This window comes from Lathamus discolor, chromosome 8 (genome assembly GCF_037157495.1).
Source record: "Lathamus discolor isolate bLatDis1 chromosome 8, bLatDis1.hap1, whole genome shotgun sequence".
NCBI lineage: Eukaryota > Metazoa > Chordata > Aves > Psittaciformes > Psittacidae > Lathamus > Lathamus discolor.
The window spans coordinates 11,077,691-11,096,492 of NC_088891.1; the positions used below are offsets into that span (position 1 = coordinate 11,077,691).

Below are 18,802 nucleotides of genomic sequence, written 5' to 3' on the forward strand. Positions count from 1 at the left end.
ATGCCCATTTCTTAAAAGTGAAAGATTTCATTAAGAGGTTTTAGATCAAATTAATAAATTTAGGCAGAACAGAGGAAAGGTTCCCTTTCCTTCCTTCCTAGTCCAGTTTTCCACACAGGCTGCTGGTAAGACAGCACTTACAGTCTGCTGTAAGTGCTACATGTATGTTAACAAGCCTTCTGGCTTTGCAGTAAAATGGTTAGATCTCCAAGTAGGCTTTTAAAGACCAGGTCCCGTCTCAAAATACCACTTACACTTCTGGCCAGTAGGCTAAGGTACTAAGTAATGATATGCAAGGAGGAGTAGCTAAGATCCATAGTTATTAATTGCAGACATAGTAATGGTATTTTAATTTTATGCTCCCCTAGTAACATACCACTCATCTTCCATGGAGTGTAAGAGATCTCGTGTATGTCTATGCTAGTAGTACCTCTAAGCATGGGACACAAACCTGGACTATCTATATTGTTTTGTCTAACAAGTCATGGCACATTTATTCCCAGCCAGGCTGTACCTTTTTTGTCTTTTAAAAGCCATGTCATTAACATAAAGGAACATAAAAGAGCTTATGGCAGAGTACAGTAAGGCACCCTTACCCTTGATTTCTTGGAAATTCCAGGGTCACAGGAGCAGTTCACTCAGTGTGAAGGAGACATTTTTTGAGGTTAGTGATTGCAAAGTATGTCAGGGACCAAAGCTGTCAAAACAGCTGCAGACTGGACCAACAAGTCAGCTCACCTAGCTGACCTACTAGAAGTCCTGATGCATTACAAATTTGTGAGCATCATCCCTCAGAAAGTAGGGAAAGGTCTGGAAAAATACCAATAAACTGCTGATGTTAGCACAGTTTAAGTGGTGCCAGAGCATGTATTTCACTGACCTTCATCTCCTGAACCTCTGCCAGGCAGGGAGGACAAAAACGGAATGGCTTGAACTCTGCCATGAGTAGGTTCAGTAATTTATCTCTCCATAGACTATGAACTTGATTCTTATGTTTATAAAAATTATTTTGCCTTGTACCCCTTCCCAAGTGGGAAAAAAAAAAAAACCAAAAGGAGAATTAGATGTAGCATGTAGGGAAGAGAGATCAAGCAGTGGATTATTATCTCCTCATTCCTTCCTTTGCATTAATCCTAATACTGGTATTAATACGACTCCTTAAGGAGCCGGTTCTACTCAATGAGTCAGATGACAATTCACCCAGCAAAATAGAGTTTTCTGCTGGCTCACTGAGCTGAATTCATCACTGAAATGTCAGAAGAGCACCAGAGCTACAGCAAGGGGGACAATGGAGCTAGGAGGCCATGTAAGGAGGTGAGAGCAACAGAATCACCACTTTTGGCAGTACCAGTTAATCAGATCAGGATAACCTGTCTCATCTGATTTCAGCCTTCTGGGGGTTGGAATTGGATGATCTTAAGGCCCTTTCCAACCCTAACCATTCTATGTAATATAGCAAATAATCCTTTAATAGCAACTGTAGCAGCTGTGGATTTGAAGATGGGACAGAAAGACTTAAAACTGGAAACTTAAGACTAATTTAGCAATCCTGAAAAATACCCAGCTGGGGCTTTTAGTGGGAAGGGTCAGCTGAAACAGGTAAGAAAAGAACAAATCCAGGTTACCTGTTACACAGGTTCACTGAAGTCACAAATCACCCACTCTGAATCCCACCTGTCTGCCACCCATCAGTAATCAGGTAAGTCTTGCCTTCTGGTACAACTGTTGTCACTTCAGCTGGCTAGAATGCAGCATGCTGCCTTAGACCACTACAGTAAGGTCTCCCATCAAACCATTAAAAAAATAGAAAATGTAATTGGAAAGTGAGGAGGGTGTGTGCACAGAAAGTGCAGTAGCCTGGAGCATTCTATGTCTAGCCAGTATAAGGAGTGCTGGGCTTTCCCGTGCTCCCTGTCCATGTAGCTTCTTAGCTAAGAGTACAGCAAGCTTGAATCCCAATTTGATACAAACCTCCACTTACTTGTTACCCTCTGGTGACATCTCGTGGACCGAAGCAAGATATCCCTGCCTGCTGGCAAACCCTGCAAAGCCTCGAGTGTCTGAGCCTGCAGAGTAGAAGTCTTTTTCCCAAGTCTGAGGAGCTCTATAGCATCTGACAAGGTTTAGATTTTCTTTATTTTTTCCTTCCTCTCCTGCTCTGTTGATAGTGCACACAAGCACTGTAGCAACAAGCTCCCTACAAAGAACTGAAAACAAAAGCAAATGAGAGAGCAGAGCAAGAAACCGAGAAAAGAGGGTAGTAGTGAATAAATTTCATTAACTATATTTTCTAATACTAAAACATATTCTAGTGTCTAAAGCTGAGTATAAGCAAGTGTTGAGCAATTAGGATTTCATAGGTGAAATAAGGAGAACCTATGCACTGCTTGCAACAGTGGCAGGAGCCCCTGCAAATAATGAGCACCACATCACAGCTCATTTTACGCTGCAAATATTAAGCAACTAACACTCCCGGTAAGCCTGGGCATCATTCACAGGGGCTGGAACAGAAGACTAGGCTCAGATTCCAGTTGTGACAGAAGTGGAAAAGCTAGTAATACTCTGTTAAAAATATTGATTTTTGGATCGTTAATTTTGGAGTCTCTGTTTCAAAATACTTAGGCATTCATTACACAAGTTACATTTATATAAGTTTATTATATAAGTTAATTATATAACTTAATTATATAAGTTAATTATATGAAGCAAAAAAAAATACTTCTACATAAGAAGAAATACAGTCCCTTTTGACCTCTGCAGGCACCTTGACATTTGATCCATCCCCATAGAGGATACTGATGCTGAGAAAACAAAGACTTCTATGAATGTCAACTATCATGGAGCTATTACAGAAAGGCATCTGCATTTTCAAGTGCTTCCACAAAGCGTTAGGAGACCAAAAGCTGGAAATGAGGATACCATGGCAATGAGCATACATGGGGAGTCATAAACTCATTAACTGAGTATCCACTGAACCACAGCAAGCTGCTGCAAGCAGCATTTTTTCTCCACATAGCCCATGACTGTGCAGGCTCTGAAGGGTGTTTGGGCAGAGCCCAGCACTGGCAAGAGGGCTTCTGCAGAGCCAGGTCCCACAGACAGCACCCAACATAGCGTAGCAATGCCAACTGCCCACGGCGGGCCAAGCCCTCAATCTGTTAGCAGCACAGGCTCAAGCACACATCCCCTGTAATGCTAAACAAGCGTCAACCCATCACAGGAAGTTCGACCAGCTCTTTCCAAAAATTCTGCATTTAGAGTAGCTAATTGGGGGGTGGGAGGGGAAGGAAGATAAGGTATTAAATAGGGTTTACTGAGCTATAAAACCCAGCAACTAGCCAATTAAAAAAGCACTTCTTGTCCCTAGGCTAACAATATTTAAATTGACGCTTGGCTCAACGAAAATACTGAAGCTTACATTACTGAAACAATTTACAGCCAAAGTGACAGTTTTTTGAACAAAAATATATAGCAGTCCATAACATAAGTCGAGCACAAAATAACCTGCCTACATTAGTAATTCCCTCACAAAAATAACTTAAAAAGAAGGGCACCAGCTGCTTCAAAGTCACACCACCTCATATGTGACACATTTAATGATATATTAACCTCAAACAACATACAAATTAGCAGTTAAATACCTATTAAAACTGCTATAGCAATGAGAAATACTTGAACAAACAAAACTATATCTAGCAGCAGACTAACACCTTTAGCTCCTGGGATTAATGGGGGAAAACACAATGTCCCAGTGTGCAGTGCTAAGTCCTAACAGGGCTTTAAAAAAATAAAACAAAATGTAGTGCTAAATCTAAAGTGTCAGAGACACTCTGTTATAGACAGAGGTAGCTGGGGCTTGGGAAATGGCAGAGAAAATAACAGGAACTGAAGAAGTGTAGTTTGTTTCCAATTTGGAGGCCATCCAAATGCCTAGCAATACTGAAATAATTATTGTTTAAGCTGTTGAGTTCTAGTCCCCATTGCCAGGTGATCAGCAAGCTAGCTAGCTCATGGCTGAAATCTTTGTACAACTTAAAACCTTTATGAGGAGACTGCAATAGGAGGACAATGGAAAATGTTTATCTCAAGGAATAGCTTAGAAGAAAAATGTATTGTGAAAAACCTGGTCAGCTAAGCAAGTATGTGTGTGAAATTTTACATGTTCGGTTGGTGTTTTGCTGTGGTTTTTATTTTTGCAATTAGTCCTAAAAAAGGAGCAGCCAAAGGTCACTGGGGCACAGATCAGTTAACCTGGAGCTTTTAGCTCTCCAGGCTAGTCAGAGATGTAGCTGAAGAGGAAAAGGTTACGTAAGAAAACTCCTCAGAAAGCCCGTTGCAGGACCCCAGCACAATATTGCTACAGGCTCTGATGAGCAAGAGGCTGGAATTAGTTACAGTAGCTCCACAATGCTTTGGAAAGACTGGCTACGAACATAGCCAGTAGGGTGACTAATCTCATACTTCCCCCGGGCAGTTACCATCAGATAAACAAGATTTAAAAAATATTCTGCAGCTTTTACAGCTGTGAAGAAACTGTTCAAAACAAACCAGCCTGAGGCACCAGTTAAAAAGAACGGCTCTGTTACAAAACAACCGTGAAAGCCCCTCTGATTTATCCCAAAGCTGAAGTCTACTGACAGTAAGAATTTACAGTAGACTTAATACGTTAATTTCCACCTGCAGCAGCTCCCTGAAGCAGCTCATCACTCAGTCCCATAGGCAGGAGGATGTGGGCAGGAAAAGTAACACTGGCTGTTGGCCACTTGTAATCCGCCAGGTCCAGTTTCAGATGCAGAAGCTGCCTGGGAAGTCTGGCGACAGCTTAACTAACCAGGCGGCTCTGCTCCCTCCCACCCCACTCAGACACCAGCACTTGTGTTAAGAGAGAACCACAGCTCACCTCGCAGCACAGGGAATGCTTCTGGCAAGGGAAACAAAGCCTGCAGCGAGGAATAAAGTTTCCTGGCAGATCAATGACCTGAGTCAACTCACCTTGTGGTGAAAATTATCAGATCTGACATTAAAGGGGAGCAGAAAACCATGAACAAGAGGCCAGAAAACTGTCCCCTTGGTGGCACTTAGCAAAACATAAACAGAAAAACAGAAAAAGCAGTCCTTATTCGCAGTAATGGCTGCCTAAACTTCACCAAGGAAATCACTGAGTTCTAGTTACGAGGTCCAGTCAGAAGGATGAAATTCCTGGAGTTTGCTTCAAGGCTGTCTGAGTAACTGTGTCTCTCAGCTTTAGACAAGAGCCAAAGGCTGAGACTGTAAACTCCTTTTGTGCATCTAGAATACTAATAAATTTGAAAAGTTTTAACTAAGAAAAACCTAAGCCACACCCCAGGTTTTCAGCTGGCTCAGGTACCATTTACCACCTAGTGAAGAACAGCACCAAGGCTGGTACCAGAAAAGGGACACGTTCCCAGGGCAGCTCACCACCGAATCTGCCGGAAAACCTCATCCCACAGTTGAACCTTGACCAGGCTTGGCCGCCTTTGCTATTGGTGACTGTAGCTCCGAAGGCGAACGTGCGTGTGGCCCGTATTCCGCACATTCAGCCTCTCTGTCCTGATGGTAACGCAAGACGCCTCCCTCACACCTTGAACGTGCGTCTCCTCTCCCACACCGCTGCGCCCAGCCGCTGGCACGACGCGCAGGTAGGGAGGAAGCTCAGAAGGCTGCGACTCACCCTCAGCATGCGCCGCCTGCAGCGCTTCCATGCCCCACAGTCAGCGAGCACCCGCCCTCATTACAGCGGGGAGCGACCGCCGCCGGAAGAGGCAGCCCGCCCGCGGCACCAGGCAGCACACGGGGCCGGAGCGGCCGCGCGCCGGGCGCTCTGAGGGCCGGGCGCGAGGCGCGGCCGTTGGCCCTGCCCGTCCCGCCCTGGGCGCGAGGCGCGGCCGTTGCCGTCATCGCCATCACCATGACCGCGATGGTCACGGCGGCGCTGGTGGGGCCGCTGGTGCTGCCGCTGGTGCTGCCGCTGGTGCTGCTGCTGCGCTGCTCCTGGCCCTACCTCTCCCAGGACCTGCGCTTGGCCCTCACGATGGCGCGGGTAGCGAGGAAGGCGCTCAGGGCCGGCGGCCCGCCCAGACACTGCTGGACGTGTTCGCGCGGCGGACGCGGCTCAGGCCGCGGAAGCCGCTGGTGCTCCTCGGTAACGAGGTGTGCCCGTACGAGCAGGGGGAGCGGCGGGGCTGCGGACGGGCGGCTGCCTGGCGCTCCTCATGTGCACCCAGCCCGCTTACGTCTGGGTCTGGCTGGGCTGCGCCGGGCCGTGCCTCAACTCCAGCCTCAGGGCTGCCTCCTTGCTGCGCTGCTTCCAGAGCTGCGCGGCCACCGTGCTGCTGGCGGCACCGGGTGCGGACAGCGCTGCCGGAGCGGAGCAGGGGCGCGCCGCGCGGTGCCAGGGGTGCCGGGCGGCGGGACGCGTTGTTCTGATGGCGCCCCGTGGATCTGGGGATTTGAGAGGTTGCGGCAGGCCAGGTAAAGGACAAGGTTTCCGCAGTGCGCCGTGTTTTGGGTTACAGGGTGCAGGCGTTGAGCTCTGGTACCTGGTTAGCTGCTCGATGAGGGTAACAAAGACCTAGAAATAAACCAGCCCTGAATCAACAGGGTTAATTACAGTTATGTGCGCACAAATGCCCAAAGCAGAAATAACCAAGGTAATGCAGAATAAGCTTCTCCACACTCCACACTTCTCCACAGTGACTTAAAACACATAAAGGGCATTGCAGTCTATATAAAAGCTTTTGGCAGGTCTCAGTTCGAAAACAAAGACATGAACCCATGTAGACAAACTCTGTTCCTTTTCCACAGAAGAGATTTTTGATGTATTAGTGTGTTTTAAGTGCTGCATTCCGTTTTGTATAGAGCAGAGACCTTACTTCATGCCCATTTCTTTATACAGCATATGAATATATACAGTATGAATGACTGACCATAGGGGAAGTCAGAGATGTGCTTTATCTATCTGCCTAGAGTTAACAACTTCTACATTAATATATACTCCATTGCAGCTTAGATAGTTGAACTCATTAATCTATTTCATCTATCTGAAGTATTTTATATGCCCCAAAACTTGAGTTCAAATGAAATCTTGTCCTTTTATGATAAATTTCCATCCAAGAGTAAATTCTGTGCAACCTCTGAAGTTTCAAAATCAAACAGTATTTGAGATAGCATTTCTGGGAAAAGCTGTTATGCAGAATAGGAAATGTATTTTTCCTCCTTCTATAACATCCTTGCGTCAGATTTTCTAGAAAAGCTTTCAGCTGTGAGGAAAAAAGTAAAAGAAAAAACTGAGCTTTATTAATAAAAATGTACTACATGCATGACTGCACTAATGATTGCTAGTCATCATGAGAGAAGTCTAGCTCTTTTCTGTTGGACCTTGATTCTGTCCTTATTAAGTTTTATTCTTTATTTTGCTACTCTACACAGAAGATAAATATTGTCTCATCAGAACTTCACCATCACATGCTTGAAAGTTTCTGAAAAGAAATATTCTTAAGTCATTAAAACAGTTTATATGTTACTAAAGTTACTTATATCTACAATAAAATACAAATTTTAAAGTTTATTGGAGGGTGATTTATCTCAGTGCAAGTTTATTGGGGGTTATTTATTGCAAAGGTGCTAGCTCATTAGATACTTGCATAAAAGGCCTTATTTTATCTCCTTATTGCCTGATGATGTCAAAGGAGCCCAACTCTCCTCCCATCCAGCTTTACTCTGTAGTGCTGGAGAGCATGGGTGGAATAGAAGAAGACAGGCCAGGCTGTGCCAATATTTTGAGGTTGATGCAGTGATGTATAGTTCACAGAATAATACAGAATTTTCTTATAGTAGTTTTTTCTCTTCTCCTTAAGAACTGAAGGAATCTGTTGAAGAAACACTGCCATTCTTGAAGAAAGAAAATGTTAAAGTTTATTATTTAAGCAAGACATCTGCTACAGAAGGAGTTGAGAGCTTTCTTGATAAAGTAGATGCTGCCTCAGATGAACCTACTCCGTTGTCCTGGAGATTAGATGTAACCCTTAAAACTCCTGCTATGTACGTTTATACTTCTGGTACTACAGGTAACGCAAATTCACAAAACCAGGCCATACATTCCTCACAACATTGTGTTTTTTTAGTAAGGAAAGAGAATGTGTTACTTTACGTTAATTCCTTCTCTCATTCATTCCTCCCAGGAAACTGAAAACTTGATATCTGTACTAAAACCAAAATCACATAGAATACAGGCTGACTTTAAGCACTAAATCTGGGGGGAAGGACTTAAGTAAAAGCTAATCAAGCATGCAAGTTTTATGTCAGCAAGGTCTCAGATACATCTTATCCTTGGAGACACTACTGGCCCAGCATCTTGGCCCCAAGCAACTTGGATCATGACCTATAAATGCTGGCCATTAAGTTTTTGGGTGTCAAGAGCACCAAAAATAGCAAGGGCAGCACGAAATACAGCTCGTCATGGCTCCGGTACAAAACTGCAGCTGGTATAGAAGCTGCAACCTGTTCTACATAAAGGCATCTAGTGTTAAGAGCACTGAGCCACAGCAGAAACTGGGTGACAAGGATGAAGATGAAGACAAAACCCAAAGGCACTCAAACCTATAGCTTCATTAGGAAGACCAGTGTATGCCTCTATAGTAGTCTTTGAGCCTTTTAGAGCCGGAACTCCACTGGAAGGGAGGAAGTAGAAATCTAAGTCCTATTTTGGCTGCACAAGGCAAATGAGCTCTGACATACCTGTTCTTACAGAATAGCCAAGCAGTACCATCATTTTGTTTTCTAGCACCTGTTCCAACAAGTAATTAGTTCAACTGTATCTGATAGGAAACCAAAAAGAGATTTTGTAGTATGAATTTCAGTTTCAGCTAGGGTGATTTGGAGCTGCAAGGAGATACCTAATTCAAGAATAGATGCAAGATTTGAGATTAACCTCTTAGCATTTCTGTTCCCTTTGCTCAGCATGCTGGATTCTCCAAATCTCATTTCCTCACTCTCTAGTTACTTGTTATTCCTAGGTACCATAGTATTGGTATGAAGGCTAAACACCAGTGTATTGCATAAATGCAAGCTGCATACCTCTAGAATTAATACTTGCATTAGTGAATGAGAGAAAAATCTTTTCTTAAGCTCTTGTGAACCTGACTGGTCTTGCTGTGGATTTTGTTCAAGTTACACATCTTTTTGCTTGACTTTAAACAGGTCTTCCCAAAGCTGCAGTAATTAACCATGAACGCATAATGCCAGCTTGTGGTTTGTTTGATGCTGGCAATGTTACCTCTGAAGACATTGTGTATACTACTTTACCACTCTGTCATAGCTGTTCTCCTCACTGGAGTCCATGGATGTATCATGAAAGGTGCCATGCACTTGACTAATATGAATGAACATGTTACTGTGCAGAACTCATGATTGCAGATACAGTAAACCTTTCCCTAGTTACCAAACTTTGAGATTTGTAAGTCAGGAGACATTTGTTACTCGGTTTCAATCACATGACTCACACAGACCTTAACCCTGCACAGATTTTATTTAATCTCCTGGACAAATGGTATCTTACATGACAGCTTTTTTATAGTTTAATGTAAATTAGTACAGGGCTTACAACCCCAGTAATAGCCTTTAATTTCTGATGAATAGAAATAGAGCTTAAACCAGTCATTCAGCATGGATGTATTTCATTATATTTTAGGAAAGAACTTTCAAAAGCTACCTAACCCTAATTCTACAGGGTTTCTAATGTTATGCTGAGAAGTTTGATATGGTCTTACAATATAATAAGAATTGTTCAATATCTTACTTGTTTTATGTTGACGCGGGAGTCATGGACAATGTGGAAATGATCAACGTGATCAAGCAATTGCCAAAGTTTATTGCGCACACACTGGGTTATATACCGATCTCGTTCTTCCAGCTTGCGTCATTTCCTTAGATACAGCAATTCCATTGGCTAACATTCTAAGGCTAACTTAAATCACAAGCCTAGCAACAGCAATTCCATGTTCTCATGGGGGATTTCAACCACCCTGACATCTGTTGGAACGATGGCACTGCACGGCACAAGCAATCCAGGAGGTTCCTCGATTGTGTGGAAGACAACTTCCTTCTGCAAGTAATAGAGGAGCCGACAAGGAGAGGTGCCATGCTTGACCTTGTGCTCACCAACAGGGAAGGGCTTGTTGAGAATGTGGTACTCCAGGGCAGCCCTGGATGCAGTGATCACGAGATGGTCGAATTTGAGATCCCCAGGACAGTGAGAAGAGCGTGTAGCAAGCTCACTGCCCTGGACTTCAAAAGAGCAGACCTTGGCCTCTTCAGGAGCCTGCTTAGTAAGGTTCCATGGGATATAGCCCTGGAGGGCAGGGGGGCCCAAGACTCCTGGTTGATATTCAAGGATCACCTGCTGCAAGCTCAGGAGTGCTGCATCCCAACTAGAAGGAAGTGCGGCAGAAGGGCCAGGAGACCTCCTTGGATGGATAAGGGGCTGCTGGATCACAAAGTCAGACTTGCCATAGGAAATGGAATAAGTGCTGATGTTTGGAGGGAATTTGTACGAAGATTTAGATACATTAATATTTTGGAATTTTATGCATCAACTGAAGGAAATATTTCTTTTGTTAATCACACTGGAAAAATAGGTGCAGTGGGAAGAGTAAACTGCCTGCAGAAGGTAAGAATAACAACAAAACATGGCATTTCATCCTTCTTGGCAAAGTTTGGTATATTGCCATCGGCATATACCAGACTACTTGTATGGCAAGTTGGGAAGAACTCAAGGCTGTTAACGAGTTTGTTTAGGGAGAAGATTCTCTTCAATTACAGTCTATAGCTGCCCATGCTAGGTAACACAGATGCCGCTTTCTAGTTCAGGTAGATTTAGACTCGACACATTCAGTTGAAATGTGATGAATTTGGCTCCTGTTAAATAGAAAGATGACTGTGTATTATAACTCTGAAATTACTTTTCAAAGATTGAATATTCATGTTTGTATGCATTTTGCAAATTTTCACTAGAAAATCTTATGCTATGAACTGATTAAATATGACGTAGAGAAAGATGAACCAGTCCAAGATTAAAATGGATACTGCATAAAAGTGCCCAAAGGTAAAAAGCTAATTCCTTAAAAATTTCAGAAAAGTATGTACTTTTAAAATTACATGTCTTTGCATCACTTCTGTCTGGGAAGATGCCAAGTTTTTAAATACAATTTAGAAAATATGTAACAAATCACATACTATTGTAATACATCTTAATAGAATGGTACAGTGGGAAATTCAGCATCTGTATACATAGATTTTACTAACTTGTCCAATTAATAATGGACACACTAATATGTTTGAGTACAGATCTTTACTTTCAGCAGGACCTGTTTAAATCTTCTCAAGACTTTGTACTTAGCATGCCACTAAAGAAACATTTGCAAAACAGAAAGCAGTTCTCTTTTCCAGCAGTGGCTGAAATTTTTTGCCATTGGCAATAGAGAAATCAAACCTGAAAATATCTTTGTTATATTTTAGTATCAGTTTTCATAAGAGGGGGGCTATATATTGGCACAGGCAAGCCTGTGTTTAAACCAGGTACTTGTGATACTTTTGATATTGTTGCATTCTTTTACATGTGTCCTCATTACTGTGAGTGAGGACAGAAATGCTCACCTTCTCTGTGCATAAGGGAAAAGGTGGACAGGTTACTAATGGTGTTAAATTCTCACTGCTGAGGAATATACCACCTATGTTAAAAGCATCTGCCCCATAGGTATAATCTCCTATGCCAGCTCTCCCTATGCAGTCTCTTAAGCTGGGAAGAGGGGTGATGCATACACATACATTCCATTTTTATACAAATGCACCCAATGTTCAAGTTGCTGAACTGCAGGAACATGGAGAATACCTGCAGTGTAAGAGAGAAACCCATGAAAAAATGTAAAATCCCAGGCTTGATGGGGACAGACTATAATTTATTTTGTGTAGATAAAATTCACTCCAGTGTATAACATCCATGCAAAGCTTTAGATAATACGGAGTTGATTTTCAGTTTACATAAATACACAGCTGTTCCTGCTCCCTTCATAAATTACTCCAGCTCTAGCACATGAAATGCTAAAGAATAGACTAAGCAGCCTTTTGGTCTATCTTGCATTCAAAGTAAGCAAGCTGAACTGCAGTATTTGGTTCCTAAATCCTGCTGAATCTTTTGGTTGAGGGATAAGGCTGCCTTGTGCCAACTGAGTTACATGTAAGTAGCCTGTACCTTCTAAAGACATGCCTGATGCCATGTGTAAGTTTCCTTTGTAAACACAGCTCCTACTGATTCAGGTGTTTTAAACTGAGGTTTATGAAACTGAGGTTGAGAAACTGGACGACTATTTTCCACTTACCAGACTAGACCTCAGATATTCTGTTCTGCTGCATTAATACAAGCAGGTGACAAACTGTATTATCTACTGGCACTTTGAGGGCTAGTGAATTGAGAGGACAAGGTGAAACTCGAACTGTACCTCCGTAACTGATTTTAAAAGATGATGATTATGACAAAGTTCTCAAATAACTCTATAACATCTGCAAACTTCACTGATGTAATGAAGATTTGTTAATTTTTGATGATTGACACTCTGCTTTTTAAACAGGTGTTTAAAAACCTTAGCCTCTTCATAGGTAAACCTGGACTACTGATCTGCAAAATCACACAATATGCACCATTTAGTGGCTATGCAGGAGCAAAACAGCAGAGAGGAAGCAATTAAGAGATGTCTTTCAAAAAGGGGATTTATATTTTAATAGTGGTGACCTTTCAGTGATCAATAATGATAACTTCATTTATTTCCATGATTGAATTGGAGACACATTCCGGTTAGTTTATTTATTTTAGTGTTGGTCATAAGAGAAATTTCTGACATTCTCTCCCATACGCAGTATTTCCTACTGATAGAGAGGAATTTCATTTCAGTCAGAAAAAGAAAGGACTGCAAGTCACCTCCAGTGTTGTGTTTTATCAGTTGTCTTCAGTTACCCACAGAGCCTAGAGGAGGTTCAGCTTAGGTTGATGAATGAATGCTGTTTTTCAACAGTCAGAAACCAGTTGCATTCACAGAACACCACCATTGTGGTTTCACATTCACTATACTTTTAAAACTCAGAAAGCATAGCGCCTAGGATGGAATTGAAGATAAGTAATATTTTGGGGAGTTATTTGGTTAGAGTCATTTTAAGCATGATCAAACCAAGTGTGTTCAGTTTTTCTGAGATTTGAATAATCTGGAATGCATTGTTGAATTTTTGGCATGTTTTTCTCTACTTCTGATAAGAAGTTCCTTGTTTTAGCACAAAAGTGCTTTCCGATCTCAAGCTCAGTGGGTCAGCCTGTTGTAAAGTTCAGCATTAAAACACTGGAGGTCTCTGTATGTGATACACATAAAAATTATGACTATCAACTGCTTATTTTCTAGGTGGAAAGGGGAAAATGTTTTTTACAACTGAAGTTGAAGATGTTTTAGGACTGATTGACTGTGTTCAGGAAGTTATTGTATATGGAGTATCTGTTCCAGGTATGAGTGAAATACTTGACATTTCAACAAAAGAATTTTTAAATACATTAACAAAATACAAATATACTGAACTGCAGGGTATAGGTAGCCTTACTTCAACTTACTTTTCATAAGCTACAATTGATACATCATTTAAATAAATGGAATATTAATCAGAAAAAAAAAAACAAACAAACAAACATAGCCAAAGTTTATATTAAAGTATATGACAAATACTACCAGGAGAATGGAAGAACATGTGAGATGGCATGTAAGAAATGGCTTTCTTCCTTTTTCACCTTTCTTTACAATCTTAAGGAATGCAAGTTCTAAGACTTTTGCTGCCTATTTTCTACTCAGAAATGTGTGAAATCTTCTATTAACTTTTTAAGCACTTATGGCAGGTTTTGGTTTTTTTTTTAATTTGAGAGGCACTGCTGCTAAAGGCAGACTCCCAGAGATACTGGAAGCCAAAAGAGGGAACTGAGAACTTTACTTTCCTGTCTCCTGTATTTTGGAGGTACCTTCCTGTCCATGTTTCTCACTTACCCAGATTGACAGGACTCTCGTATAGCTCCTCACTGCATCTAGAATGTGATGGATGGTTAAAATGGAACCAATTCTTACAGTGTAATGTAGGGATCTGAAATCAAACAAACAAGGTTAGATTTGATTGAAATCCTGAGCATCATGTTGTGCAAATGGTTTGGGCTAGGTACGTTGTATGTTGCATGCCCTTAGAGTAGCCTAAGGAGGAGAAGGACAACAAATTTTGGAGTCCCCATTAACTAAGGTAGCAGATGTTAACAGGTGTAACAGCTTAATTATTAATTCATTAACAGTATTAATTAACAGGTATCACACTTGCCAGAAAGATTTCCAGACTATGGTACATCATAACATGGCTCACATCAGTGACAATTTAGTATTTTGGAATTGAAAGGCATGTTAGAGACACCACTTTTCCTACATCCACCATTTATTCCCCATGTGATTCTGTTAATGTTATGATCCACTTGCTATTTCTTCTACTAAAAGTGGAAGACATGAGAACAGAAATGCCCCGTGTTTCTGAGGTTTAAAAAGACTGTTCACAAAACAAGATGATCTATTAGAATAGTGAATTTAATTCAAGTAAATACTTTTTTTAAATCATGTATGTCTCTGCTACACCTGTTGATCTAAAAAGTCTCTCTCTTTAAATCACCCTTATTTTCAGCTGTTTTGTGGTAGGAATAAACATACATCTGTCCTAAGAGACATTTCAGAAGAAAGCTAACAAGATAAATGGTTTAGAGTTCTTTATGTGTTTCTCAGATTACACTCTAGGACATGAGGAAAACATGCTGTTATTCTCAGCGCTCTTGTAACACCACATAGAAGAGCCGTTATTAACCAATTACAAAAACTTTACAGTTAAATGTTTTCTTGTTATATTTGTGTAAGAACTGGGTGGACTGTGTTTGGGGTTTTTCTTGTTTTACATGGCACAGAAATATTTATTAAGGTAGCTGGGGGGTGACAGTATTTATCACCAGAGAACTCATTAATTCAACACTCTAGATTTTGACTAAACAAATTGGAACGCCAGGTGTCAGCAGTACAGGGTGTTAAAGGCAAACAAACAAAATTCAGAAGAAACTGAAGAAAAACTGATCTTAAATTAGCTTATGTTTGTGCTTTTCTATAAGGATTAGATTCTACTTTCTGTTTTCACTTACTCCCATATGCAATTCTGTGAAAGCATGCATATGGTTGTAATGTAAAACTTTGTATAAGAATATCAACTATTTCTTCTTGCATTACCTGTAATCCCAAAAAAGGGAATACCGAGTTTTGTGGTTTAAGTGGCATCCCATCCCTCAACCACCAAAGCAGGAGCGAAGCCCTCTCAGTATGTAGTTGGGCAAGTAAAAAAAATCTGAAGTCCTTGGATTTTTGCAGCATACATATGGTAATAAACAACGGTAAACTTGGTGTTACTTCGTTTTGTCCTCTTTCTGCATGGATGAGCTTGTCAGTCCAAGCATGTTTACAGTGATGTATTGTAAAGCAAATTAACTAACACAGTTAAATGCTGCTGCAGGCAGACTTCTGCCTCAGAGTACCAAGAGCTGATTTTCCAGAGTCTTTCCAAAGACTTTCAAAAGATGGATGATTTTCAGAATATCTGTCATCTGTAGTTCTGATGCTAGGCTTTAAAAACAATTTGGCATCTAGCCTGGTGAAGCCTTAAGAAAATCTAATCACGTAGATGTCTGAGGGAAAATACGTTAGAATGTTTTCTAAAGTGGCTTAGAAGGCAAAAACCAAAAAGCAGAAGTCTGAAGTTCAGATTCATGTATGAACTATAGTTTTGTGCTGTCATTATTCTTTCAGGTTATGAAGGCAGAACAGGAATGGCATGTATTCGACTAAAGGAAAATTTTGAATTTAATGCAGAAAGTACTTACAGACACGTTAAAACTCACCTTCCAAAATATGCAAGACCTCGTTTTATAAGGATTAAGGTAAACCAATGTGCCTAAGTAGCTTTTGTTTGTCCATCCACATTGTGTTTTCTCTATTTTCTATGAGGACTATGGACTTCCTACTTACACCAGTAATTCTCAAAAAGGCTTCTTTTAATCTCTCACTTGCTCTTGTCATTTATCAATATGAAAGTACAACTGCACCCAGATGTTCCAGTTCAGCCTGAAAAAAAAAACAAGTTGCATGAGCAGTTACATGATACCCGTCACATTTTAACATTTGAAATCAGGAAATTCTCTTGGAAAATAGATTTCCTATTGTATTTCTTAAGCACAGTAATATGGGTGTGTTCTCCCTTTAGTGTAGCTCCCTCTACAGATTGTTCTGTGCAAAATAAAGATCCACACACAAGCAAAAGCTTGCAAGAAAGTTGTTTTTTGTGAGAGAGGCCTTAGATTTTTATTCTACCAGTGAGTAAGTAGCCAAATTCTGAACGGAAGTTTAACTTACATTAGGGAAATGTTGCAAGAACGTCACTCCCACCGTACTTCTCAAGTTACTTAAAATAAACACCGCTCCTTTGAGAAATGTTACCTATTCACTGGGGTGATTCAAGAGGACTAACACAGAGATACTAGCATGCCTACCTGTTTAATCAGCCTTTAAACTTCTGAGCTCTACAAACAAAAACAGTTGACCAGTCAAGGCAGTGGTTTGTCTTGCCATTCCACTTAAACTACGGTCTTTCTCAGTCTGCAACTGACATTTTCCTTACTTTGCTGAGAAAAATCTTGTTTTTTGATCCGAGAACATAATTATTTCTGGATAAACCCCTTGATTCTGTCTGACCAAAAGTTAAAAACTAGTGTTTTCCTGCCTCTTTCAAATCAAATAGTAAGGTAAGCCTTTTATTAATGTGTCTGTGGCCCAGCACTTTCAGATTAATTACCACGCCATTCAGAGTAATTACTAGCCCACATACTCCAAAGTCCGGTTATTATCTCATGAATGCAGATAGTTTAGACCTCTATTACTGAGGCTTCAACTTCTGTGCTGTATGGATTTTCTTTAAATATGATTCCCTTTAAATTTAGGAGATCTAATTCCCACAATTATATGCTGGCATTGATAAGTAGAGATGTAGTTTTGTGTTCTAGAATGCCACTGAACTTATAGCAACTTTTAAGTACCGTCAAATACAACTAATGGAGGAGAGTTTCAATCCAGCAAAGATCACCTGTATTTCCTAGATGACAGAGAAAACCTGTATTTACAAATGACCCAGGGCATTTATAACTCAGTAAAAAGCCATGACCTCAAATTGTGAGTGAGTGGGAAAAAAAACCCAACCCCCAAAGAACCTGTGTTTTATAATACTCAGTTTTTAAAGTATCTGTTACTGTAACCTTGCCAGGAAATCCTGTTTATTAATATTAGCAACTATCGATACCTGAAATAAAGTGTGAATGTGAGATTGTTTTAATAAAGCAGAACTTCACCAACTCTATTTGTATCTTAGCCTGGCTTCTTCTCTCCTTCATGCTTTGAATCTTGTCTTCCTTCCTACTGTGTACAGAAGTATTGTTAATGCTGTGAATGTTAATACTGTGCACCTAAGCATGTGAAAGTGGGTACAATGTCACACATCTTTATACAAATAATTAATATTAAAGGGTGATCCACTGCACTAGTAAGAATTACATCCCTCAGTCAAAAACACAAAACTCATTATAAAAGACCATTAAACTTACAGTTGTCTAAATTAATTAATAGAAAAAAGTCTGCATTAGATGCTTAAATTTTCTCCATTGCAGCAGAGATGTCCTCTTACTTTTCATGCACCAAATAATACATACACAGAATAAAAACAATTTATAAGAACTAAGATGTATTTTCCTTTCCTTTTGGCGCTAAGAGTAATGTCAGGCCAGACACTTCATAAAAAAGTGAGGCTTAGATTTGCCTAGCATTTTAAAAAAGGCAAATAAGATTACGGAATGGAATGAAATAAATCTGTTCTTACTAGAAAAATTTAGCAAACTAAATTTTACTGCTCCTTGTAACACGTGCCTGAATATACCCCACTATGAGTTCAGGTGATGTTGTTTAAGGGTATGGAAATTGTTCTGATTAACCAGATGTACTGCTTATATAACTTGAGCATACTGGGTCAGGCTGAAACTATCTTGCTGAGTATGCTGCCTTCAAGATGGGGTGATTGTAGGTGTCTGGGAACAACTATGAAGGCAGCAAGCACTCAGCAGTGCTTTCCCAGAATAACCTCCTAGCAATCATCACGTTTCCTGATTTAACAGTATAAAACTGCCCTCCATAGATTTTTCTGCCCCCATTTTTAATTACTCTTGAAACACATGTAAATCATTGGCCTGTTGTAGCAATGTTTGTCTGCTGCATAGAGACCCTTTCTTCTGTAATGCCCCTTAATTTTTCTGTTACGAGAAAGGGTGAAATATCATTCCTATTCTCTTTCCTCATGCACTTGTGTTATAGAGCCTTTAGGTAATGCTGAGAAAGGCCGCAGGTGCTTAGCAAAGGCCCCTGCTCTTGCACACCAGTGCACTGTCACTGATCAGCAGAGAGGGGATGGCAGGGCTGCTGTTTTTAAATTGGGCATGTTTTAAAATTGCCCTAATATGGCAAAATCTCATTGACAGTTTACACCCTTCATTTTGCACAGCTCAGAACTCATGCTGGCATTGTCTGCACACAATGCCATTGAGCCTCTCAATAGTTTAAGTCAAGGTATTTAAAAATGAAGTGCAAATATA

At 40.8% G+C, this 18,802-nt stretch overlaps 1 protein-coding gene across 1 annotated transcript; it reads left to right on the plus strand.

Annotated features, from left to right (window-relative positions):
• The first annotated feature begins 5,938 nt into the window (after positions 1–5,938).
• SLC27A2 (solute carrier family 27 member 2) lies at positions 5,939–17,577 on the plus strand. The gene is given in 14 exon segments (XM_065688695.1): positions 5,939–6,113; positions 6,190–6,366; positions 7,878–8,087; positions 9,220–9,334; positions 9,336–9,376; positions 10,428–10,687; positions 11,032–11,122; positions 12,673–12,738; positions 12,741–12,867; positions 13,464–13,482; positions 13,484–13,562; positions 15,921–16,051; positions 17,171–17,237; positions 17,240–17,577. Coding segments are annotated over 14 exon segments (1,659 nt in total). The 3' UTR covers positions 17,341–17,577.
• The last annotated feature ends 1,225 nt before the right edge of the window (positions 17,578–18,802 follow it).